We start from the raw sequence: 27,825 nt of genomic DNA, 5'->3' as shown, positions 1-27,825 counted from the left end.
TTGTTGGGGCACTTTTTATCTGTACAAACTGCATTTTTACGAGGTTATTAATTTACAGAAAGATTGACTGGAATCACAAAATTATTAATTTTACAGTTTCAGTTTCTTGAAAAAGCGGAACGGATTTTAATCCTGCTTCAGTCTTAATAATACAATTTACTTTGTTTATAATGTTCATTGGGAAAGGCATGTTGCCAGACCCCTAATAATGACTAGCTTGTGCCTGTTCTCCACACAGAAGTACAAAACCCCTTTGTTTACTCTAATTTTACAAAGGGAGAAGGATGACAGGTGGGCCAGGGACACTGGCAGCGAAAAGCAGAAAGGTTTTATTTAAGGCAGCAGTACTCCAACATGCACAAAAAAGCTGTTTTTGCTTTAAGCCAGTCCTTTACTGATTGCTTGTTTATTTCAAGCACTAGCAGCGGTATCACTTCCTGTATACTGTAAAGCTCTATCCAGCCCAGCAGATACAGTACTACGGCTAACAACAAGAGCAGCTCTTCTCAGATCCAAATGTAGAAAACTAGCATGCTGCTTACAAACGCATCCAATTGACTTTCTGCAAGCTCAGCACTTAATAAATGGAAGGACATCTACTAAATGAAACAATGTTACAAAACAAAAAAATCCGAACAAACAGATGCATCAGTGAAATGAAAAGAAAAACTATGGTAACAACAAAAGGTAAAACAAAGACGTGCAACAAACCTTTTTCAATGTACACAACACTGTGTGGGTTATTGCTGGAAACAAAGCCATACTCTAGAAGTAGTCGGTGATTATCATGAGGACCATAGCAAATGAACACCTGATCATATCTTTTATAAGGCAGTGTTGCTTTAATTTCATAGCACCTGCTAGTATTGTTAAATTCTGCATGCACCTGAAACAAAATTATAAAATGTGATTATGATATGACAACTGAAAACAATCCATCTCACATGTCTAACAAAAAATGCTGTGTAAGTACTTGATATGAAAACTCTTGCAGGACTCATGCTACATCACTTAAAATCAGAGATGCATCATACGAAAATAAGAATAAAAAACTTTCGTTATTAGAATTATACTCCATCAGAACGCAGTAATGTAAGGTACATCTTACTAGCCAATAACATTTTGGGGGATTATGACAGAATCACACATGCTATGAAACTGCAACACTCATTTACTAATTCACACTTTCAAACATATTCTGTGCACAACCATGTGCACTGGGGTGTCCTAATATTCTTATTCCATCACTGTACACACCCAAACACCCTCCCCCAACAGTTGTCAATGTGACAAGACAAAATAAGGATGCAAAATTAAAACCAAACTACATCAGCAGAATATCAGTAGCCTAGCTGTCCTGTAAAAAGAAACAAAATACAACTTCCGTTGAACCAAAGAAATTAAGAATTTTAAAGGAATATAGCAATAACTTTTGTCATATATTATTTGAGTGATTCAGAATTGAACTGAAATAATATACTGCCACTGCGTAGACGACAATTAAGTACTTAAGATTTACTGACAACTTTTTTGCCAGTCCCACAATCTACACTTCATACCAGTGACAATATAAAGTCAGCTAATACGTGTGACAATACAAAGTGTCAAAATGAGTGCTTAAGAAATAGAATACCAATAAAATTAACAGGAATATTTCACTCAAATGCACTACAGCTCAGGTATGGTGCATTTGATGTAATTTGGTCTAACGTGTTCTTATAAACATGTCTGACAAAACTTAGTTCATCTATCTAGAAACTCAGGCCATTCAACTGTCGATGCAAGAGTGTCAAGTTCTTTTGAGGCCACAAACTTTTTTCCATTTGTACAATATTCAAAGTTTGAGGTAGTGCTGCGAAACTAACCTCATATTTTATTGTATGAACGGAAGGAAATTACTGCTCACAATACTAAATTTAGACACGGCAAAAATGTTTTGAATACACTTCAGTATAACTAGCCACTGCTCGCTCACTCACAGCTTTCCTTACTTTCTTCCTAAATGATGTCCCTCACAGTATTCCCCTACAGCAGACCACAAACCAAAGGATCACTGACCAATTCCTCTACTTCAACTAAGAATGTAACTCACCTAAACTTCCACGGCATTAAATGAGGCTATCATTTCTGTGTTTGGTGGAGAGTGAGAATCCTGTTTGCAACCAATCCCTTACTGGAGTATAACTCCAGTGATTGCACAGCCATGGAGAAAGTAGAACATTCATAATACAATGTGCAGCAGTTTTACACCAACAGTGATGCCACTGTGCCTGTACTGTAATCAGAACCTAAAGGCAAGAGCAATTTTGAAGAAATGTGATCGGCCTTTAGAATCTGATTAAATGTCCACTGACTGCATGGAAGCTCTCCATAGTATTCTGTTACAAATCAGGTTCTGCTGGGGAAATTTAAGGTATTATGAAAACCCATGCCTAGTGTTTTGCAATCCACGTAAAACCACTAAGCTATACAGCCAATGGAACACTAATGGAAATATTTGAAACTGTGAAAATACAAAGGGCAGCTTAGCCATCTGTGATGCTCAAAGCATTTAGAAAAATACTTCAAATTGTTCTGAGTATCTGTTTGCTTTACTGGCAGGCAAGTGGACCAAACCACTTGCACTTTTTTCCACAGTCACCAAGGTATACAAACAGGGAGAAGAGAAAACAACAGCAACTATCCATACAGATAAGCCAAGAAAATAATTGACTTGCTAAACAACAAAAAAAATGCAGTAATAACCCAAATGGATAAAAGTATATTAATTAAAAGTAAATTCACTCAACAGGCATATAAAATAATGCAATATTATAATTACACTTATATGTTTCAGCAAAATCAGATGTGAAAACATTCACACATCTGTTAATGATGCATGGTATGTAATCCACAATATTCTGAACTATACACAATATAGAACTATACACAAATGCATAACAGGGAACAAAAAGATAAGTGCTGTAGGACTAGTTTAGGGTCCCCTAAGAAGAATGACATTTCAGAACTTTGGGCAGTAATTAAAACTTATGTACTTATCCTAGTGATAGAGTTGGTGACCTGTAACAACCTTCTTTTATAGTAGGACTTTAGCTACAAGCTCAAATCAGCCCAGAACCAAGATTTTCCCAGAACCTCCAACAACCCCCTTTCCATAATGTACTGTGCTTCCCTTAAGGCTCCAGACTGACAGTGCCGCGAGTGAAAACATCTATATGCCAAAATTACATACATAGCTAAAGGTTAACCAATCTCAAGAACTTAGTGAATTTGTGAAACATTAAGTAGGATATATGTACAAAGCCTAAATTTTAGGCATACACATAAGTTATGTAATTCCTACTAAAAATATTGTTTTCCCAAGCGAAGAATTTCATCTCTGTCCTACCAGCAGGTTAAACGAGGGGAAGAACAAGCTTTTCCAGAACAAAATTCAAATCCTAAGGTGGGACAGGATTTCTGAACTGGGCATAATTTGGAAGGTGCTTTAGAAACAGTTTTACAAACCTTAAGGAGTCATGTGCCCCTTGATGGAAACTGGGTATTATTGAATAAGAACTTGACAGAGCTCTCTCAATCCCATGTAGAAAAACAAGGGCAAAGAATTCCAGAACAAAAGACACTGGAGCAGTGAAGGAATCCAAAGCTATAGATGATGTCCAAACTGGGACACAAAACCAAGTGTCCTCATATTTCTTTGTAGTAAATATTTTCTTGGGGAGAAGCAATGATCTGGATGACCCTGTATTCCTGGCCATCCATGGAACTGATAAAAAACTAAACAGTTAAATGGTGAGACAGACTATCTGCACAAAGCTTGCTGAAAAGGTGACAAAGAAGGGTCCTGGACAACTTCAGATATACAAAACTTGTTAAGGAGGTGAGGTTACAACAGAGGGAATACCGAGGCCAAAATGACATCATCATAATGACTTTGGCCTTGTATAAATTCACATTCTAAAGGAACTTGGGGATAAGAATAAAGGGAAGAAAAGAGTTCTAAAAATTGGGAACCATCTCTTGGAAGTATTCCTGATGAGGATGTTAGGAAAAAGAATTTGAAGCATTTGGTGTTAGTATGTGTCACAGACTATGGCTGAGCTTGTCCACTAATGAGCTGCCCTCCCCAGCAATACACTGGTTGCGGTCAGAAAATGAATGGCTCATTCTCATACTCTCAATGCCTTCAGACACAAGGGATGTGACAGTAGCTCCCTGTTTATGTGAAATACAAAAATCATGTTATCTGTGTGCACGGTAATGGTCATCTTGTAGAAAAGAGACTTGAAGGGCTCAAAGAGTCAAAACAATTGTTTTAATGCAACACATTTATGTGCAACTTTGCCTCAGTTTCCAACCATGGACCATTCAGTCTTGGCAGTGCCACTCCCTCCAACCCAAGCAGAAGCATCCACAGCAATGATCTCTAAGGGAACTGGAAAATGATAGGAGGTGCACAAAGACAAAAAACAAGCTATGTACCTACCATAACGTTCCATGTAAGTTGCCCATTTCTCCTTCATTCTGTGCTGATGGGTTTGGAACCGATTGTCAGTTCTGACTCGGCTATTTACTAACGCTTGAGGTCTTCAACAATCTCATGGCTCAGTCCCTATCTCATGATGCTGTAGGACATTCCCCAGATCTTGTTTGCTGATATAGAAATACTAATGTGTAATAAAATATACATGTATAAAGAAAAAAAAATATATGTGTGTATATATATATATATATATATATATACACACATATATATATATATATATATATATATATATATATATATATATATATATATATATATAATGTGTGTATATGTGTATATATATATATATATATATATATATATATATATATACACATATCTATATATATTTATATATATATATATATATATATATATATATATATATATATATATATATATATATATATATATATATATATATATATATATATATATATACATATATCTATAGAGAGAGAGAGAGAAAGGGTTTCTTGTAAGCTAAGCTAAGAAGAGGGTCAAAGATCATTAGGTGTCAAATTGTAACCTCTCATTTCTCCAGGAGCCAAAGGAAGGAGGTAGGAAGGTGGGATGCAAGAATGAAGGTGAGATGGATAACTCACATGGAACGTTATGGTAGGTGCATAACTTCTTTATGTGTAGTTGTCCTACCTCGCCTATATTCTGTACTGATGGGACGGCATACCTAGCACCAATTTTCTTGGGTGGCTCACGGGAGTATATTCTTCAGAACACTGGACTCAAAGGAGGCCCTGTCCCTGGAGGCAAAATCTACATTGTAACGAGTGATAAAGGTACGAGGCCTGCTGCCTCACCCACATGGTTGCTGCACAGATGGTGTTCTATTGGTAGTTTAGCACGAAATGCAGAGGAAGTAAAGAGCCCTAGTAGAATGAGCTTTTATCTTGTCTGTTAGCTGTTTATTTACTGACTTATAAGTGAACGAAATGCAGCCTGACAGCCACCTTGATAAAGTAGTTTTTGCTACAGGCAGACCTTTTTGCACTCTGAAAATGATACAAATAGTTTATCCATTTTCCTGAATTCTTTTGCTCTGTGTAGATTGAAAGGCAACTGTCTATGAACATCAAGTTGGTGAAGCATATATTCTGCCTTACTGCCATACTTGGGGGGGGGGGGGGACTGGTAAGTCGATGGACTGGTTCAAATTAGAATCTGAACATACTTTTAGTAGAAAGGTTGGATTTGTTCAGAGTGACACCCTGTCATTGTGTAACATATATAGGGGTTTTACAGATAAAGCTTGTAACTCCGAAACCCTCCTAGATGAGATAATAGCGACTAGGAAAACGGTCTTCCACATTAAGAACTTTAAGTCGCGTGATGACGATGATAAAGGTTCAAACAAGGAAGAATTATTCTGGATAGTACAAAATTCAGGTTCCATGGTGGTAGTGGAGGCTTAACGGGCGGTCTCAAAAAATTAGTGCCTCTCAGAAAAGCCCTAGATAGTCTGTGGGACATATTTGGTTCTTCATTCCCAAAATGAAAATTTGAGATTGCTGCTAGTTGTACTCGAATAGTAGCTGCAGCTTTTCCTTCATTAAAAAGCTTTGTCAAGAACTCAAAATATAGGTGGTGAATAAGGATCAATATGATTCTCTACTGCCCAGATTGAAAACCTCCTCCATTTACTGAGATATAGTCTTCTGGTAGATGTATTGTGAGAAGAAATCAGGATATGCTGTGCTGCAGATGAAAGTTTTTTTTTAGCCTGGCTATACTTGGAATTGGAGCAGCCAAGCTGTCAACTTGAGGGTCTGAAGAGATGGATGAAGAGCCCTGAAGAATGAATCAGGAGATCTGGTACTGGGTCCAGAATACAAGGCTTTTCCTGAAGATGAGGCCGTAGAAAGAGGAACCAAATCTGGTGAAGCCAGTAAGGGGCTATCCAAGATTAAGGTTCATCCCAAAACACTTGCTTTCTGAATAACTTTGGGTTATCAATGGAAATAGGGGAAAAAGTGTAGAGGAGACCCAATCGTGTACAAGTGCATCCCTTGGGGATTCCCCCAGAAGGGGGGATTAGGGCAAAGCAGCTGCTGCATTTTGTGTTCACTGATGTGTCAAAAAGATTACAGCAAGGCTGGCCCCATTTCCAGAAACTCATTTGTGCCACTTCTTGTTTCAGGGACCACTTGTGAGGCATTAGACTTGCTTTGCTGAGTTTGTCTGCTATCACGTTGGATTTCCCAGGGATGTGCATTGCTATCTGAAAGCATCTGGAGGAAGTTCTCCACTGCCATACTTTTCACAGCCTCTTGACAAAGGGGGTAAGATTTGGTTCTTCCTTGTTTGTTGATATACCAAACTGACATGTTGTCTGTCTGGACTGCAATTGTTCCCAATGGAAGAGAGTGTTTAAATGCCTGCAATGCCAGAAACACCACTCTCATCTCTAGGACACTGATTTGCAAATGGGCCTCATAATCCTGCCACGTGGCTTGGTCTGTCCTTCCCTGATAATGCTCCCCCACCCTATCTGAGAGGCATCCACGGTCACTGTGAGTAGAGGGGATGGGAGAATGAAAGGATGACCTAAGGTCACTTGATCTGAATGTAGCCACCAATGTAGATCTCTCCTGTAAGATTCTGTTAGCATTATCTGATGCAACATTGGACATTCCTGCATGGACCACTGGGTGAATAGGAGTCACTGTAAGACTCTCATGTGCATTTGAGGTAGGGGGATTATAGTGATCGCTGCTGCCATCGTACCTAATACTTTGGTGAGCCGTCACCACTGTCACACATTTGGTGAACACTATGGTAGGCTGTAGTGAGACCAAAGGACAGAGCTCGGAACTGGTAATGACTGGCTCCCAGCCGAAAGAGCAGGTGGCTCCTGGATGGCCAGTCCATTGTTATGTGGTAGTACGCATCCTGAAGGTCTACAGAGCACATCCAATTGTCTTTTCCCAAAAAAGGGAGTATCAACTGCAGTGTAACCATCTGGAACTTCTTTTTTACAGATTTGTTTAGTCTGCTGAGATCCAGTAAGGGCCTCCAGTCCCCTGTTTTCTTTGGAACTAAAAAGAACCTTGAGAAAATCCCAGATCCTATCTGGTATGCGAGGACCAGTTGGATGACTCTTATTTTCTAGCAAATTCTGAACTTCTATGGTTGCTTGTTTCTTGTGACTGGGTGGAACATCCAGAATCCTTTTCATTAGTGGGGGTGACATGGAAAAGGATACAGAGTATTTTTAGCCAGGTGTCGGGGTACAAAGATAAGTGACCCCCGACTGCCTCCAGAGGGGGACAGACGGGTCTCCTGTCAGGAGTGCTGAAAAGGCTTACCAAAGATTCTCAGTCACCCTGGTTTTGCAGACCCCCCTCTGCCGCATGGCCACTGTTACCTCCTCTTCTGCCCCTGGAGGAAGCTTCACCACTTGTGTCTTGAAAGGCTCTCTGGGACTTTCGAAACCACATTTTCCCTCCATTTTGACCCTTGGAATAGGGTCTAAAAGGTGTGGAAAAACAGACTCCAATGGTAGAAAGAGTCTTTCCTTCCTGTTCACACCTGGTTAATGTTTCTTTGACTTTAGGCCCGAACAAGGACGAGCCATCGAAAGGGGTATTAATGAAGGATGACTTGAAGGGTTCTGCAAAGGTACACAAGCGCATCCAGGAATATTTCCTAAGGGTAATTCCTGAACCGGCCGACCTATTAGCTCCATTGGATGCATAAGAGATGAGCCTCATGGATGAGTTAACTACTGAATTGAAGGTGGAGAGCTGGAAGGATACCTTATCTGCCACTCCTGTAGCTACAGAACCCTGGAGAGTATCTCCAAGCTCCTTTTGGAGATCTCTCTGTAAAATGGTGAAGTGAGTGAGGTAATTTAGGGACTGTAGTGTAAAGGTCGCTGAAGAGAACATGCGCTTACCGTATCTGTCCATCGGTTGCAACTCTTTGCTTGGAAGGTGGATAGACATGGAAGCTTCTGATAACTCCTTTTTGGTGGCTGCCGCCACCATCATAGCATCGACGGGTGCATCTTTTGTGAGAAAAGTCTCGTCTTCCAGGGATGTTATGAATTTATTTGGCCTCCTCGGGACAGGTTCCACTGTGTCCAGAGACTCCCATGCCTTTTTACAAACTAATTCCATGAGCTCATCAAAAAGTGGAGACACCCAAGTGGTGGAAGGTCAAGACCCAAAAGCCTTAAGGTAAATGGACTCCTCGTCAGAAGGGATAGTGGACTTCCAGCCTCCTCTCTGCTTAAGGACCTCTAAGATGTCTGCAAAAGAGACATCTTCAGAGGATGACCATGGGGACTCTTCCAATTCATCGAGGTCCGTGTCTGATATGAGTGACTCCTCCGGCGAGTCCAAATGCTTCCTCTTACAGAGAGGTAAGGGTATACCTCTTTGGATATGCATTAAAGAGAGGTTCCAGAAGAGAGGGGTTCACCCTCTGGGGCTTCCGGTCTCTATGCTGTTGTGGGATCAGCTGTGCAGAAACAGAAACCGGTGCCTTAGGGGAAGGAATAGGATGATTTGACAGAGAGGATGCCTGTGTGAACAATGCTCCCTTCATAGCCGCAAAAGCTCCCCTCCCATGATCTGAGGAAACCCCCGGCTCCAAGGAACCAGAAGATCCCCCCAGCACCACAGGTGAAGGCTCCAAGACAAAGGTAGCAGCTGAACTCACCTGAGCTGAGGCCCCGAGAGGCAAGTTTGGAACCAATAAAAACTTGGTTCGACTGTCCTCCCTGGACCAGAGAGTGTCGGCTTCTAGACACCTCAGTTGACACAGAGGTAGTCACAGCAGTCGGAGCCGAAGATGCCGAAGTAGGTCTCGGCCCCGATGGCTCCACCTCTATCAGTTCCACACATTCCGGCTCAGAGACCACAGTTTGGGTCGGAGGAGGAATCATCAAAGAAGGGACGGGTCCAGTCGGTTCCAAAGCCGATAAGGTCAGTTCCGACAAAATTTTGGACAGTGCTGGTGTCCTCAATAGCTTCTACACCAGATCCATATCGTAGTCTGAAGGGTTCCTGGAAGAACGAGAGGATGGGGCTGGAGATGCCACAGACTGAAGTATTGGTGACCTTAGTGTAGGAGAAACCGGCTCCAATGCAGGTGAGCGGCGCCTAACTTGCAACACAATCGGCCCCAAAACAGATGGAGCCGAGGTGGAAGGGCAAACAAGTTCAACGGACTGTGACATTTTTGATACCTTTTTAGATGCTTCCAATCCATCAGAAGGTGCAGAAGATGGTCTTTTAGAACCTTTATCTGATTTTTGAGATGGGAAGATTGACTTTTTTGGAGGGCTTTGACCCTGCTCTAAAGCTTCAGAAAAAGTAGACTTAAATAGGCCCTTCAGGATCAGCTTATTCCTTCTTTCATGAAGGACTCTTGAGCTGAAGGAATGGCAAATCGAGCAAGACTCCTGTAAATGCAGTGCCCCCAAATAATAAACACAATCAGTGTGTGTTCATCCGTAATCAACATTTTTTGAGAACACTTGAGGCACCTTATAAAACCTGAAGGTTTGGTCTCTTTAGATTGCTTTGACATCCTTAACACAATACTGTACAACACACGCCAAGAAAAAAGGGAAAAAACAGCCCAACGGGCTCAAAAGCTCTCTTAATAAAACAAGCTATAAGGGAATAACAAGGGATTGACACACAAGCAATTTTAATACTCATTGCCAAAAAAAGAAAATAGCACCCTGCTAAAAGTACAAACCTAATAAAGATATAAAAGGGAAAACAGCCCTCTAATTAAAAACGGACTCAATATCTCTCTAAGATATCACACACTAGCCTTAACAGCAGGCTGACCAAAAAGTTTCTAATAACTCTAATAATTTCTATACTAAGACTATATAAAGCACACTTTTTAGCTAATGTACGAAGTATAAGTAGATATAGGGGAATTGAGGCTTAACAACACTTGGCCAAATGAGAACTAACAAACACTGTACATTAAGAGAAAGTGCTATAAACGCATGTAAAGAAAACAGTAAATTATTAATCTACTAAGACTGTATAAAGAATTTTTTGAAATATTAAAGTTCTAAAGTAGAAAAAACAATTTCACTTAGATGGAGCTAGATGAGACGCTTGATCTGTTTCGGTGGCAAATGAGATCTGGGGAATGTCCTACAGCATCCTGGGATAGGGAGTGAGCCAAGAGCTAGTTGAAGACCTCGAGCTTTAGTAAATAGCCGAGTCAGAACATACAGAATGAAGGTGAGATAGGACAACTTCACATCTCTAGTTTTAAAAATGAGGAATGTAAAAATGAGTATACTGAGCCATAATAATTGTGTCTGCCATGATCTCAAGATTTTTCAAACAACAAGTCACAGATGCAATATTTGATGATAAAAAAGAGAGAAAGACTACCCACTGTACCAGAAGGATACTTTCTTGAGGAAAAATAATCTGACAGGACAGAGACTGCAAGGAACATCCTATGAAAATGTATCAACATAGAAAACTCCATCTGTGACGTTGTAGTGTTCACTATAATGCACAGGGTGGGGACACCTCAAGTTTTAAGTGAGCTGTCACCACAGCCATAGAACTGGTGAAAAAAACCTGTGGGCTGACGTAAGACCACATGGGAGGGTTCTGAACTGACTGTAATGGCTTCCTGTTGGAAGTGTAAAAATCTCCTCAACTCCTTGGTAATACTGATATGCATGAGACACAGACAGCATATCCAATTGCTTTTTGCAAGGCAAGAAAGCATATGTACTGATACCATCCAAAACACAGTCATTGGGAAAAGTGATATAGGCTACTTACATCCAAAAGTCTGAGCCCAAAATCCTTCTTTGTCTTTGGTACTGGAAATAATCTGGAAAAAAGCTAGACCCTTTTGACTCTGGTGGGGCTTCCCAGATGGCCACTATTCTAAGTTTTTTTAGCAGACACCTCCAAGTTTACCACTGTTTTCTGATGGGAATGGGATGTCCATTAATGGAACAGAATGCAGGCAATGGGAGTTTCGATGGGGACTTCTGTGACTACTGAAAATTTAATCTCTGATCCACCTATCTTGCATGATGGACCTTCACACAGGTGCCTGTAGACAAAACCAACCCTTAACTGCCTCCAGAGTGGGACAACTGAGCAAGTTCTCAGGGCTGCTGCTGGTTTGATGGCTCTCCCAAAGAATAACCACAAAAATCCTAGCCCTGCTGAGAGTTTCTACTTCTGGGTGGATATCCATTTTTGGATGAGCCATTGCCCTTTCCTGGCTCCTATCAGACTGCTGATACCATTGTTGCTGTCATTGGCCCTGTTTAACCCATAGCTGCTGCGGCCCTTTCTGATACTTTACAAAGTGAAGCTACGTTGCTTGAAAACAAATTCCAGCAGCTGTTAAAATCTTACCATCCTGCTCACTCTAAGCATCTAACTTTAAAATGAATGTCAGTTTCACAGAAGGAGACATTCAAAAAGGATGCCTGGAAGTTCTTTTCAAAAGCTGTCAGGCTAAGCAATGTATGACAATGAATGGCAATGTCGGTGCTCTCTGGAGCACTTTGTGCTAAGTGCACAACAAGGTTTGAAACTGTTGCAACAGCTGATGCCCGAGATGTCAACTTAAGTCCTGTCTTCAGACTCCTTAGACAACCACCATAGTACCTCTGACAACTACCACAACAACAAAAAAAAACGTGCACTATCTTACAGACCTTATGGAGAAAGTAGAGGACATGAAGACATACTTCTCAAAATAGACCAGGACTGGAGACTCATTGTTCAAATGGTGAATTGTAGGACACTGAGGCATCAGTTCTCCCTGAAGAGCCGATGCTGCCACAAAGGGGTCAGTAATCACTTACCAAATAAAATACACAAATTTCTTGCAACTCTCTCACTCTACAGCCCTGACAGAGCAGTTCTGACTGAAACTTGGCTAAAGCCCAACATAATGGACAGTGAAATACTAACCCAAGGCTATAACATCCACAGAATGGGTAGACTAAACAAACAGGGTGGAGGCATAGCTATCAGCTATAAAGATACTCTCAACCTTCAACTCCTTGAACCTAACCCTCCAAATTTCAATGACGCAGAACTGTTATTTACTAAACTTGCAATAAACTCAAAAAATATATAATTATAACAGCTATCAACATCCCACCTGGAAACAACACTAACATAATAGAGGACTTCCTCCACTGGTCATCCCTTACATTCTCCCAAGAAACTATAGTTATGGGTGACCAACACAGACTGGATTACTTGTTCTGCTGACAACCCATCAAATTTCAAGCACCTTTGTGGTTTCTCTGAGCTTATACAATCACCAACCAGAGTGGACAAAACAACTAATAGACATTCAATACTAGACTGGATATTAACCAACAAGCTATTGCACACCTACCACTCAGAGTTTTGCCTTATATTTTTGGTCTGTTTAAAATTGTGTTTTTTCAGGCAAATTAGTGTCAAATAATTAAAACTGAAGATAGAAAATAATGGCAGACATTTGAGTTTCAGACTTCATACTCTTCAGAAAAATTCATGCTAATAGAATTATCCACTTTCTAAGTTTGTAAGAGCAATATTTAAAGTTTGCCCCTATTTTTGGTCCTTTGTCCCACTTTTATTTATGGCCTTGTCCAGATTTCTTGCTCTAAGAGGTTTTGAGGTATGCTCAGGACGCCTCCCAGATAGGATCAGCGACCACCTACCCACCCCTACTTGGTTAGACAATGCCATCACATCACCAAAAACAATACATTGAGACAGATACGCGCATTCTTTACTACACTACAACAATGCTACTGGTACCAACTATTATCATTCCCTCTAAACTCTGTTGTATCGCACTTCAAAAACATTTCTAGACATCCTAAATAGCTTAGCACCTCCTAAGACTATTAGAATAAAGACAAACCAACTCCCTGGGTGATAAAAGAAACAAAATTATTATTCAAAAAGAAACTAAACTATTGCTGAAAATCAGAGACAAAGCCTGGGCTCAATATCAGTCCAACAAAACCCAAACCTCCCTCAATTTATATCATCATCTAAGAAACAAAGCCAAGAAACAGGTCAAAAATGATAAAAAAAAAAAAAAAACGTACTTCATTAGAACCAAACAAAAATACCAAAAGAATCCCAAAAAATTATCGGCTTTTGTAAATCAACTGTTAAAGCCAGGACCCCATCACCTAACCATACAAATTCTGCAGACAGTATAGCCACATAATTTAACACTTATTTTACAAACTCTATACTAAACCTAACTCAGACCAACAACAGTACTCCTCTAGCCATTCTCACAGTTCCTGACGATATTTCCCACACCTTTTTCCTCAAAACTATAAATAACAGCACCATTAAAAAAAATACTCAATAAACTTAGGTCTATTCCTCTTGTGGCTGACAATCTCCCTTCTGAAAATCTCAAGCTAGCTGCTAACATAATTTCTTACCCAATCTCTATCTTAATCAATCTCTCCATAACAGAACAGTACATTCCCAAGATTTGGAAAACTTCCCTACATCACCCCACTACATAAAGACGGTACCTCTACTGACTTCTCTAATTACAGGCCTACTGCCATCTTATCTCCACTATCCAAAATTCTACAGAAATGCATCCATTCCCAACTCATGCCTTCTAACCAATTCCCAACACAGCTTTTGACTCAACCACAGCACCACTACAGCTCTCTTAAACTTCACAAACTCTATCAAGCATTTCAAATACAATGGCCATCTAGTTTCCTCCATTTTCCTTGAAATATTCAAAGCTTTCAATACAGTCTCCCATCAGAAACTTCTCAATGAACTTTCATCCCTTAAACTAAGCCACTCTACCCTTACATATCTGGTTTCACAATTACTCACCTCACCATCAGCAGGCTGTAAAATGGCAACACAAATTCTCTTTTCTACTTTCTGTCTCATTAAGTGTCCACAATGATCCATTCTAGGTCCTCTGCAATTTTCCATCTTCACCAACAAGCTTCACACTGCCACCCACCAGGCCACTGCCATACAATAAGCTGACAACTCCACATTCAAATGCACAGCCCCCTCTCTTTCTAAACTACAAGAAATAACCCAAAAGTCCTTTACAGAGATAGAATCTTGGCTTTCTAACGCACAGTTAAATCTTCAAGCTCAATAAAATTAAACTTATGATTTTTTTCGCACAACAAACCATCAGACCTTCTGTTTCCCTACATCATGCATTCTTCTAACAACACAGAAATTTAACCGTTTCTCACACTAAGCTTCTTTGTACTACAGTCGATAAGATGAGATCTGACAAAAACATTACCCTAATTATAAAAAAAGTTCACATTAAACTAGGCTCTCTAACAGAGTCAAACCCTTCCTCACAGACTCCACAAGACAACCTATTGCCAGAACACACCTAATCTCTACTCTTCTTTATGCCTCACCCATTCTCACTAACCTGCACAAAACAGACCTGGCAAAATTAGATTCCTGCTACAGCAAAACTGCTAGATTTTCCACCAAGTCTACTGATAGATCCCATCACTGTACTGCCCCACACAAATGCTCCCCAATTACCTCTCATACACCCAACTCACTGTTACCCACAGCATACAGGTGCCCTGCACTCTGCAACATACGCAACATACTTCAACCCCAATCTAATAAAAGACTTCTTAGATCTTCTGACAAATTCCTCTTGCAAAAGCCAACAACTTTTCTGGTGATTCTCTTTACTCCATCTGCATTGACAAAACATTTAACTCAATCCACCAAAATATACTTACCATGCCAAATCACCTACCGTTCAAATTTCTCCTCAAATCTCACCTCTCTAATTCTTGGCTCTGCTCCTGCCTTACACCTAGCGGATTCCTTCCCCTCCTTCCTGACATCTTTATAGGCTTTCCTTCACTTCACCTCACTGTTGATCTTTATTCACTCAACTTGATAGTAGTCTCTCCTTCCCATCTAAATCCTCTCCTGCATTTTCTATCTATAGATCCCCTGTCTATTACTCAGTGCCTCATCCTTATTCCTTTTCTTTCTGAACTTCTGTACTACACCCTACTCCAAGTTTACTTCTTTCTTAGTTAACCATACCCGCCTTTAATTCCCACCATCCTTCTCTTGTATAGTCAACTGTTGCGTCTATTCTTGAATATCACTATTTATACCTTGTTATCCTTGTATGAACCACTTCTGTATGAGCTTATGTACCATATAATTTATTTGCAACAATTTTTATTCTCTTTGGGGCTTCCCCAGGGGGCCTCCTTTGAAAAAGAGCCTGTGCCCAGTTGGACTTTCCTGGTCAACAAACATTAAATAAAATGTTTTTGTGCCTTTCGGCTTTTCCCAGTTAGGGGTCGCCACAACGGAACTCTGGTCCGCCAATGATTGGCAGTAGATTTTTACGTGCAGAGTTGCCGGCCCTGATGCACAACCTTGAACGAAGGTAAGCCCATTCATGCATGTCTCCACACAGAAGACGCTCTAGCTGAAAATCGAACAGGAAAACATCTTACTGTGAGGCGACAATGCTACCGCAGCACCACCACCGCATTCAAACATTAAATAAAATAAAAATAAATAAATAATCTAAGTCTTCACCAAAGCAAAGACATGAGGAGAGCCATACATGTTACCTCATGGCTATGTCAGTTCCAGCCAATCCATCAGCAGTGTTATGCAGTAAATGCATGGACAGATTAGTAATGGAAATGATCAACAGATTAGTCATCGGTTGCTTCTGTGACTCTGGAGTGACAGGGTTCTTCAGAGTGGATAAGACTTGCTGCATCACATCCCCCTGGGACCTGCTCAAGAGGGCGGCATAGCTCAATGCTTGAACAGTGAATAAGCTTGAAGCATACATCTGCTTTCCTAATTGATCCATAGCTGCAGACTCCTTGTTGGGTAGATGGACAAAGGAAGAATCTTCCAACAACTATTTCCAAGTGACTGCAGCAATAATAATAAAGTCTACCAGTGGGGTCTTTGCCCAAAAGGGGTTGTCTCGGGGGGGGTCTAAGGATTTGACAGGCTTCCTTATGACCCATTCACAGGTGCCCGATTCCTATCAAAATTTCTTAATTGTCAACTCCACCATCTTGAATCACCCAGGAAGTAGATGGGGTTGATATGCCTCAACTAAAAATGTCTCGTCAGGAGCAACAGGTTATTTGGACCAGGACTCCCTCAGTCGCATGATCTCCAGGATCTCGCCAAAGGACCTGTCCTCTGGAGGGGATTGTGGGGAGCCCTCTCCACCCTCAAAGTCAATATCTGATGTAACAGACTCATCTGAAGTGTCAATGTGCTTTCTTTTGTGCACCCTTTTTTGAGGTGGCCCAGGGGATGATGCTCCTGAGTATTCTGAAGGCTGTCTCTGCAGTACTGAAGTGGGCTTCACATCACCAAAACAAATCTGCCCAGTGAAGGTCTTTGGAGAGATTAAACCCAATGACCAGGGATCATGGGGTGGACCTGTGGTCTGTGGTCTCTGTGGTTTCAGCTTATCAGGTAAAAGCCCACCTCCATCACTCAAAATGCTGTTCTGCACTCAGTGGGATCCAAAAAAAAAAAAACAAATCCCATAGCCAGATAGAACTCCTTGAATGGACCAAGAGAGACAAAGTGACTCTGGATGAATCCATGGATCTGACTGAAGGGAAGAAGTGAGGAGGGGTATAGAGCAGAGAACACAAACTAACTAAGGCAAAGACAGGATATGTGGAGAAAAAGTGAATTTAAAAGAATGCAGGTGACGGAGCTTGCAGAGGAAACAGAAGTGCATAAGATTAGAGGCATACAAAACTGAGTCATCAAAGCAAGGTGCATTATTATACCAAAACTGACAACACAGAAAGGCATGAAGTACTCAAGATGATATCTAAGAAAAACAACCCACTTCAAACTAAAGCCTGCAGTTACAGGCCAAAGAAAATGAATTGCAGGCTATGTGGGGGCAGTAACTACTATCCAAGAGTACATAAGAAATTCAACTGGATGGTTGTTAAACTGTTTCTGTAAAGGAAATACAGGAAAAAAAAACTGTTGGTCAGAGAAACGTACTATTAATGGCACGGTTATAGACTTTATGCTTGATACTGGAGCAGACTGCACTACTTGTCTGAGTCTACATATAAAGCTCTGACGTCACAGGACACTGAGTAAAGCAGTGTATACTTTGTTGACATACCCAAGGCAGAAAGTAAAGCCTGCAGTCAGATCCTGGTAAAGTCTGTACAAAAAAATAGGGGTCTGTATCACAATTGTCAAATCACTATTTAGTGAACACACTTTGTCAAAACCCTACTCCATTGAACGGCCTTTTAATCTAAGTTTTTCATAGGGAAAAACCAAACTTGGTCAACCTAGCAACGTCACAAAATTCTAAAAATTTAAAACACACCCAAGTGGGGGCTGTGCACCCCTCCACACCCCTAACTAAATATACCAACTCCAAGATCGCACTAGTGGGGAAAAGGGCAAATTCCTGATGATGGTCAAGTGTTGATTTCCCTGTGAAAAACTTTGATTAAACGGACCTGCGATAGAGTGAGGTTTCGACAAAGTGTGTTCACTGACTAGTGATTCGATGATTTGGGTTTCTGATGATGTGATATAGACCCAAAATATAGATATAAAGTAATATTTCAATTTATGCTCTTGTAATAGGGTGAGATGAGGACAAGCAGAAATTCGGAATGCAGGATAGAGACTGCTTTCCCTACTAGGAGTTTATAACAGAGTACAGGCAAAGAGAAAGGGATAGGGGAAAGCTAAGTAAAAGACCTGCTCTGGTACAGCTTTGAGTCTAGAACAGAAGCTGATGTTAAAAATGGATAGATTAGCAGGGCATATAAAACATACTGCAGGATAACTATTAAAAAAAGTCAAAGGAGATTAGAAAGGACTGTAAACTGCCTTTCTATTCTGTTCCCAAAGGAAAAACAAACAGACATCTCTGTCTCGCAAGTATATATTAAAGTCCATAAGGTTTAGTATTTTTGCGTGGAAGTGTTTGCATAGGTATTTTATACTACCCAAAGCAGACTTCACAGAATTTTCATCAGGCAGACAGCATATACTACAGGTGTGATGGTAAAGACAGAAGTAGCTGGGAACATGTTTTTTAGGACTGTAATGATTTTTTGGGGATAGTAACGAGTTGGCAGACTTTAAAACCCCCCTCTAGAATACTACGCCACAATAGTTGCAATTCAGGAAATTATTCTTTTAAGGTGGAACACAGGATCTGAATTGCCTGAACTCAGTAAAGCCTTACTAAATTTAATGCTACTGGCTACCAAAACAGTAATTAGAAAATAGAAATCAAAATATAAACCAGGTGTGAATGAAGTACTGAATATTGCAAAGGAGAAAAAAGAACTGGAAGTTGGATCTTTAGAAAAAGGAGGGAACAAATTATATAGAAATAAATGGAACGCCTGGGAGCAATACACACAGAATAAGGTTCAATAGGAGAAGTGAGGTTTAACAGAAGGCGGGAAGTGAGCCATTTATATAAGGGAGTAAATGAGAATTGTTAAAAAGAAAACATACGTGCATACTACTTGAAAATAATAAAAACATTTATTATTGTTTGTTTTGACACAATAAAGATGTTTAAAAAAAGAAAAATAGTGGCACAACCAAACATACTGTACTACATGGCATGTGAGAAACTTAGCATGATTCAATGTATTCACACTATGCAAGTACGGAAACATCTGCAAAGGTGAAGAGCAATCACTTCAAATGTTTCTTACTTTTGTTAGAAAGTTTAAACTATTGTCCCAAGACTGCCTTATACAATGCAGTTTAATAATTTATATCTATATAAATAATTCCTTGCTTCAATAATGCTTTTTAATGTGCACAGGCCTCAAATCCACTTTGTGTAATAATTGCTGTTTATTCAATTTTAACAAATTCCATTATTTTTTGTAAATCTTTCTTTACAGCTTGTTTAATCATTGCAATAATGTAGTTAGACTTTCCCAACAAACTAAAGTAAAATATGCAGCAGGGTTTGTCAGACATGCTATCATAGCAACTGTTAAGCCGCATCATTTTTTCAGTTCCTAATCTTAGACCATAGTGTGCTACTTTTCAATCTTTACTTTCTCCTTAAACCTTACCTGAAATAAGACATGCCCCATTTTTCTACATTTTAGCATGAGCATTGGTGCTACATGCAAACACTCATTGAGGTGCTTTGCTTTTAATTTACATTTTGGTTTCTGGGGTAAAGCACTGATCAAAGAATGACCAATTACAGGCCCGGCCAGAGTTATAATCACATTATAACAATGAAAAGCAAACAAATATCAATAGAAGCATATTGAACAGGTATTACAAAAACAAAAAATAAGGGTTAATAGAAGCATAACAAAACAGATATATGACTAATAATGCAAAGGCATTAATGCAAGAACAGTAAAAGGTGTACAAAGAAACTGAAAAAAGGGAAAGATTAATAGTTATACAGTCCTCTGGGTTTTATAGGATAGTGTTACTAATGTCTAACATACTCCTGAAGGAAAAACAGTGCCTGTGAAAGAATAGTTGTGTAAAATTTTACCATAACCATAGATGTACTACTCATCTTTATGCTTCATAACATGGGGGAGTCCACCGTCGGCTGACTCGTACATCTGTCCGGTATACAAAAGTCTAGTGTTACTGTGAGGTACGTGTGATGCTGCTCAACAAAACGTATGTCATTCATAAAGTGATGCTGGGTATAAAGTTTCTGCTTTCTCCAAATATACCTTCTCTATGTCACAGAGGAACTAGCACAGTATGTGGTTTGGGTACAAAATGAACCCCAAACAGAAACTTCACACCTATAACTGAGAGGGTTTTACCTTTCTTTTCCATATTCTCCAGGTGATCTTCTGTCTCTTTTCCAAAGATGGACAAGGTTATACATGTGTAGTACATAAAAGGCATAATATTGTCCTCTGCAAATTCAGTCATCCTGAGCCAGGTGTGCTGAGAATTGTGATACTAGATCTAACAGCTCTGGTAGCTCCCTACTGCTGAGTATACACAATAGCAAGGCATAAGGTTTCTCATACTGGAAACAGCTAATGCCTGAGACAGCAGCCCACCATTTAAATTACCCCATATGGCAACTCCCTCCAAAATAATTTGGTGCATTTTGTCTTCTAAATTTCTTTTGAAACCACTATATAAGTGGCACAGTATAGTGTCCACATAGCAAACATTTGAATAAGTAAACTCACTTCCCAAGTCTGTCCATCACCCAAAACTCTATGCCAAGGGAAAGAACAGTAGGGCTCTAAGAAGTAGGACCCTTTTAAAGAACCACTCCAAAAATCAATATACTAGGCTTTAGAGTCTCCTCACAAATTACCCAACTCTTTAGGACTCTACAGGAAGTGGTCAGCCTTTTTGGAAACAGAGACCACTTTTTGGGTATTTTCCCCAAGCAATTTTGGTGGCATCTTTAAACAGGTCTTTCTGGGATGCACCTCCCAGCATAACTGTTGGGTGGATCTATGGATTTTCTGAAGCTATCACTGTGGGAAGGGTAAAGGATCTGAATGCTATTTTCCCAGTTGTCATATAAGCGTTAAATATTTCCAAATTTGGGACCTTCACGGGGCAGGGAACTGGATACTCTTCTCATTATCCAAGTCTTCCAGTGGGAATTCAATGTGCTTAGATTTTTTTCCTGAGTTTTTCTGGTCTTTTGTGGCTGTGGGGGCTGAGAAGACCAGAAGATTTTGTTTTCTTTTTGAGGAGGATGACCAGGAAGACTCAACAAAATTTGCAGTCTCCATAACGACAAAGTGAAAGGCTGACAGCACAGATCCAGATGCAGGAGGAGACATCAGTACTGTTATCAAGTGATGATATGATGTCAAGGGAGACCAGATCATGGGCCGCTTAGACTGGTGCCAGAGCTGATGCTGAAAACTGCACACACTCCAAAAGCATCACCACAAAATGCAGTGGGACTGCTTAACCTGGCACTGGCATCAATGTTAAAAAAGCTGGCAGTGACATCAGCAATGAGAACCAAGCACCTTGTCATTTGCATTTCCAGCATTGATGTGGACTACATCAATGATGAATAGAGGACTGACAATTTGCTATACTGCACCAGGACAGGCCCTAAACTCAGGACTAGTACTCTGGGGGAAGAGAAAAACCTGGCAGCCAGTGTCAGAAACAAAAAAAAAAAAAAAAAACCTGAGGCAATGGCAAAAGCACCATGGAAGAAGCAGGGTAGACAGAGAAGACCACAGATGATCAGGGAATAGGGCAACAGATCTCTTGGTCTGAGCCCCTGAGTAGGGCTCCTGCCAACCTGTTGTAGTCAGTGACCGGAAAGGCAGTAGCGAGGAGGGAATAGATCTTGTCACAGCTGGCCTATGTTTAAACAAATTACGGAAAGCAGCCATCACCCTAATGGGAAGCTTTACTGTTTATTGTTTGGACTAAAATGTCTGTAGCCATTATGAGATTTTTGTTACTGGTTCTTAGGTTAATACTATGCTGCTGATACAGTAGACCATTTGTAGCATCCCACACTGACAAGAGTGTCCACGCTGAAAAAACACGACAAGCTGCAGAAACAGCTGTAGTAACAGATAAACATTTCCTCTTATTACTATGGGAGGAAAGTGCTACCAGTCAAAGGAGAAAAAACAAAGAGTTTTGGAAATGCAGATGAAGAACCAGACAGAGCAAGACAGCTAACCAGAATCTTGTGGGAGAGAAGGGTCTGAAAGAGACTGTTCAATTGTATAAAGTTTCTAAAGTGGCTTCCTATTTTCCAGAGTTCTGTAAGTGCGTTAACAAAAATATAGGTATTGCATGTGCCTGTTAGTCAGAGGAATCTTCCTGACAAAGGTATACCTGAAGAACTAGCACTCTAATATCTTTAAGTGTGAGCACAGAATCCTACATTTGAAAAAAGCAAAGTAATTTTTGACAGAAAAATTCATAAAACATAAATTTCTCACTAACAAATGGAATAGACTAGAAATGGAAATAAAACAACATGTTCTTGCTCTCGTTCGGTCTGCCGAATTTGAAGTACTACAAAAAAAGATAGCGACTAGGTACTCTGGCATATGATGGAATAAGGAAAGGAAACTTAGTAGCTTAGGAAGGTTCTGAGACCTGCAGCAGCAATCCCATAGTCACAGTGGACAGACTTTTTATTAAATCATTACCTTTTAATACCATCACCAGAAACATGGCACCACTGACAGCTATGGTGACATTCATGAAGAAGCTTACTATTTTCTCAGCAGGTAACCACCTTATCATTTTCTCGTCTTTCAAGTACTCTGACCAACAAAGACTTTAAACAACTGGACAAAAGATGTGAAGAGAGTGGTCCTTCCCTTTGCTATGAAATGGCGTCAGCCACATAGCCTGCCATAGCACAGCATATCCCGCATCAATCCCATCAAGGTCTATAAATAGCCCTGGATAATTTTTCATAAAATAAATGTCTTCTACAGATAAATGAGTGGAAGACCTAAGTACCTGATCTTGAAAAAGCATGTGATAACACAGTTCCTTTTTAGCTCCACTCAAAATGTTATTTACCTATTTATTCATACTTTCCGCATACTGAAAGTTTGGATTTGTAGTATTCATTTTACACTTACTACAGTGGCAGCTTACAATTAGGATAAAACAGGCAGTCTCCCAGGGCTCACAGCTTTAGGTGGCCCATTGGCACCAAACAATGATTCAGAAATTAAAATATTTTTTTCTCTCATGGTAATCTTAGGTTCATAGGTTCATAGGTTTATACTAGGCTATCTGCCCTAAGGCATTTATAAGCCTAGCCCAAATTTTTGTGGCGTACGCCACCCCTTATATGAAAAAATACTGTGCCCATTAGTTTGTTGTGCCTCTGTCCAGCAGTGACACAGAGATGATTCCCGGGATAAACCTACGATCTCCCATCCACAGGTCAAGATTTCTCTTGAACAGAGCCAGCGAGGTGCTCTGCCTCACATGGACCGGGATTTTATTCCACAACATAGGGAGTCTCTGAGTGATAAATCTATCCCTCCAGCACGTCCTATTTATATCCGTGCTAAGGTTTAAGTTGCTTGCTCTAGTGGTTTTGGTGGATTTGGATTTTTGAGGTGGAGCATGTCCATTAATTCCGGGTTGGACATGGCCTTGTATGTCAGGCACATGTCACCTCTGAGCAGACGGTATGCAACTGAATAGAGCTGGAGTTTCTTCAATCTGGCAGCATATGACAGATTTTGGAGTCCCTTTATCCTTTTGGTGAGGAACTTTTGGGGTCTCTCCAATTGCTGCAGATGTCGGGTGCGATACATCCCGAATGGGGCATTGTACTCGATCATTGGTTTGATAAGTGAAGAGTACAGGGGAACAATGACCTCACTAGATCTGGATGTGAATCCCTTCATGATCAGGTGGGCAATGTAGAAGGTCTTTCTAACCACTTTAGCAACGTGAGTGTCAAAGAAAGGCCACTGTCAACCTGGGTCCCCAGGTCCCTGATAACCTCTTCTGTGCTTAGTGGATTGCCACCTATATGGTAGCTTGGGGTTACCTTGTTTTTCCCGAAGGGTATGACTATATATTTTTTGGCGTTTAACTTCAGGCCATGGCTCTGGCACCAGCTATCTGTTTCCGTGAGTCCCTTCTGAAGGATATCCGTGTCCGATGCACTTTCCACTAGGGCGCCCAGTTTGCAGTCGTCTGCAAACTTTGTCAGCCAAAGTCCTCCCATGTTGGCCTGTACTTCTGAGAAGTAGATGCCGAACAATAGGGGGCCAAGAACCGAGCCCTGTGGGACACTGCTTGTGACCGGCTTGGAGTCTGACATAGCGCCAGCAACTCTAACCCTGTGGGTTCTGTCCTTAAGCCAGTTTGCAACCCATCTTGTGACATATGGGTTTACATTTAAGCTGGTAAGTTTTTCTACAATACCCGAGTGGGGTATTGTGTCGAAGGCCTTTGCAAGGTCAAGGTAGGCTGTATGGACTGCCTTTCCCTCATCAATGGCCTTGGTGACTGTTTAGAAGAAGTCGACCAAGTTCAAAAGGCATGATCTGCCCTTGACGAAGCCAAACTGGGTCGGGTCCAATGTCTGCAAGTCCCCTATATCTTTGTTTATGAGCTCCACTATGATCCTCTCCATAGCTTTGCAGACTATACTTGTTAAGCTTATGGGGCGGTAATTACCAGGGTCCGTAGAGGCACCGCCTTTGTGGAGTGGGACCACAGTTGCCGTATGCCACGCCTTGGGCACGTATCCTGTGGTAAGGCTGAGATTAAACAGCTGCCTTATGTGCGGGTTTAATTCCTCATTTAGCTCGTGTAGCACACAGCTGGGGACACCATCTGGTCCCATTGATGCTGTGTTTTTAGCTTTAGAGAGAGCAGCTTTCACCTGCGCATTTGAGATGTCTAGGAGGCTACACTCTGCTTGGATAGTTATCTCTCCTTTAGGGGGGGAGAGGGGGGTGAAGTTTGCACTGAACCTGTCTGCCAGTATGTTGGCAATGTCTGTGGGTTCAGTGATTTTTGTATCATTTTGGACTAATTCTGAGCATATCTAGGAGTTTCCACCCAGGTTCCTAACATAGCTGAAAAAGGCCTTATGATTGTCCTTTGAATCCACGGCAATTTTTCTCTCAAAATTGGCCTTAGTTGATTTTATGAGTGCTCGTATTTTTTTACTAATAATGATCAGGGGTGACTTCCCTTTTATGGATTTCGTTCTATCATGTAATAGCTTTCTCCTCTTATTGTAAAGTTTGTTAATGGCTGGGGTCCACCAGACTGGACGTTTGCCCTTTGTGGAAAGAGTCTTGGTTTTATTTGGGATTGCCTGATCCATGCAGTCCTGGAGGTGTTCATAGAAGGCATTTGTAAGGGCTTCCGCAGCTTGGGTTGTTGTTTCCACTGGCTCAGGGGCCTTGAAGGATACCACACCAGTCTTGAGTAGTGTGAAGTTTGCTTTAGAGAAGTTCTTCACTGTGGTCTTTTTTGTTTGGGGTGGGGGCGGGATGTGGATTTCCAGTGAGATTAGTTTATGATCAGATCTCACCAATGAGGGATATACTTCCAGTGTGGAGCATTAATTTCCATTCTGAGGTATTTTCTATATACAAGATTCCAGCACCTTCCCCATCATACAAAGCCAACAGTAGCCATACAGGAAGTAGTAGTAGTAGTAGTAGCCAACAGAAATTTCACACAGAATGGAAGCTGGATTCCTGACCCCCCAACTCCCCAGTACAAGAAATATGTGATTGAGGTATTTTTTTTTCTTTGAAAGCACTGCTTGGATACACTGCTTATCGTAAAGGACAGGTTTTACTTTGGATTATTTGCACTCATTCCAATAGAGTATGAACAGATTTCTATCAGAGGTGTGTGTGTGTGTGTGAGAGAGAGCAATGCCTCAATCAGAGAGCACTGTCTGGTTAACTGATTTTTAGAGGTAAACAGCAGGAATCAAACCCTGTATGCTTAACTACAGGGAGACAAGTTTATAAAGAACTTGGGGCTTTAATACACCACACCAACCCTCTTTTTCTGGTAAATCCCAGGGGATTACAGTCAATCATTGTCATCATTAGAGTTTCATAGTTACTGTAGTTCACAAAATGCACGTTGAGGTAAAACATGTTCTCTTACATTTAAAAAAAATTGAGTAGTCTGCTCTTATCAGTCTCCAATTCTGCAGCACATCTCTGATTTTGCTTCATATTAATGCCCTACCCTTGAGACTGTCAGTTAAGCAGACAGCATTTTCAGGCAACTATACAATTAGGCTAGCTAGACTCCTCAATGGTACCCTGAACTGCAAGCTTAATAATCCCCTATGAACCAGAGTTGCTATGGTGTAAAGGAAGGAAATAAACAATGGTAAATGTCATATCCTTTAGGTATGATCCTTGGTTTCCTTGTTCTGTGAATGTTTACAGTGCATTTATTATTTCACTGTGAATAAACTGGACGGTATTAAGTCTATAAGTTCAATTTTAACTACAAATATATTAATTTATCTTGTTTCTTGCAGGCACACAAGTGAGAAATGCACTTTGGTCTACAACAGTTTGTCGAGCACTTAGTGCAGATAAGCACAGTTCTGAGTTGTTAAACAGATGCTTCCTACTATAGTACAGGGTACAATTCCCTCACCCCTCATTAGTCTTCCATGTAACTCACCAAATTATTTCACCAGGAAATAATTCTGGGCTGCTGGTTGTTAGCAAAAGCATTACACATTTATCTTTTGAATCTTTGCACCTTTAACATAGCTGTTAATTAGTACTTAACTATATGCTATTTGAGTATGAATCCCAGCATGTCTTATAATTTAACAGGTTGCCAGATGCATTTTTACCAAATGTGAGTTTCAAGGGAAAATAAATTTACTGTTTCTCCTGCCTAGTCTGCTTTTAATTAGTCCATTTTAAATGTGAGTGTGTTTTATTTAGAAAATGGATGTCAGTATTTTTTTCCGTAAAACTTGAAATAAAATTTGTAAATGAAATCCAAATCTCTGTGATAATTGTAAAAGTAAAGAAGAAAATATTATGCACACTGGCAGATTTTACGGTAACTGAGGAAAGACAGATAAGTAATAAGAGTGTATCAGTATGTCTGTTGGGAGCCTGATTTATTACCCTGCATAGAGTTCTATTTGTCTGTTAGCCTGTTCTGTTGACCTTGGAGGTGCATGGTGCAACAATACAGCATTATCAGACAGACAGAGGTAAAAAATGAGATGTAGGTGTTCTGCAAGCCTGTACGCCTCCACAAAACAAAAACAGTATGTTGTACTCAGTAATTTTTCTGCCGTTTTTATCCAAATCTTTTGGGTTTCTAATACCATGATGGGAATGGACCCCATTCCTAAGACAAAGTACAATTAAAAGTTCATGAAATTATTATTGTTTCAATCTTTGATGTCAGCCAGAAATGCTCTTTGCAACACCAGCAATATGCCAAATAATGACTCCTGCAATTCATACACTTATATGTATTGGTAAAATATCCAAATATAATTGTAGATTCTGTTTTATAAGACTTGTTGCTCCTAATACTATTGGAACAGTGTGACTTTTGTACGACTTGTGTACTGTTGGAAAAAAGCTGCTACAGCATGTATACTGTCTAATTGTTTTGCTTTATTTATAGCCTCAGACAATGAATTAATTCATTAATAGGCATGGATGGCATAATACAGTCATAATGTTGCATTTCAATAATATATTTTTACAGTATGAGTATCTACTTTATAGCCTCCAGCAACTGCAAAGAGGT

The 27,825-nt window shown here is 40.3% G+C and overlaps 1 protein-coding gene across 1 annotated transcript in view; it reads right to left on the bottom strand.

Annotated features, from left to right (window-relative positions):
* Positions 1 to 14,466, bottom strand: part of LOC122802413 (SET domain-containing protein 4-like) — a 254,430-nt gene extending 239,964 nt beyond the window's left edge. The window contains exons 1-2 of the mRNA XM_044072035.1: positions 14,386 to 14,466; positions 712 to 886 (exon numbers count right to left, since the gene is read on the bottom strand). Of these exons, the coding sequence (XP_043927970.1) occupies positions 712 to 886; positions 14,386 to 14,466 (256 nt within the window). The remainder of the gene's footprint in view (positions 1 to 711; positions 887 to 14,385) is intronic.
* Positions 14,467 to 27,825: the final 13,359 nt, after the last annotated feature.

The sequence above is a fragment of the Protopterus annectens genome, chromosome 5.part0 (assembly GCF_019279795.1).
Source record: "Protopterus annectens isolate FY-2018-M chromosome 5.part0, PAN1.0, whole genome shotgun sequence".
NCBI classification, from domain to species: Eukaryota; Metazoa; Chordata; order Ceratodontiformes; family Protopteridae; genus Protopterus; species Protopterus annectens.
This window is presented reverse-complemented; position numbering and strand designations above follow the sequence as displayed.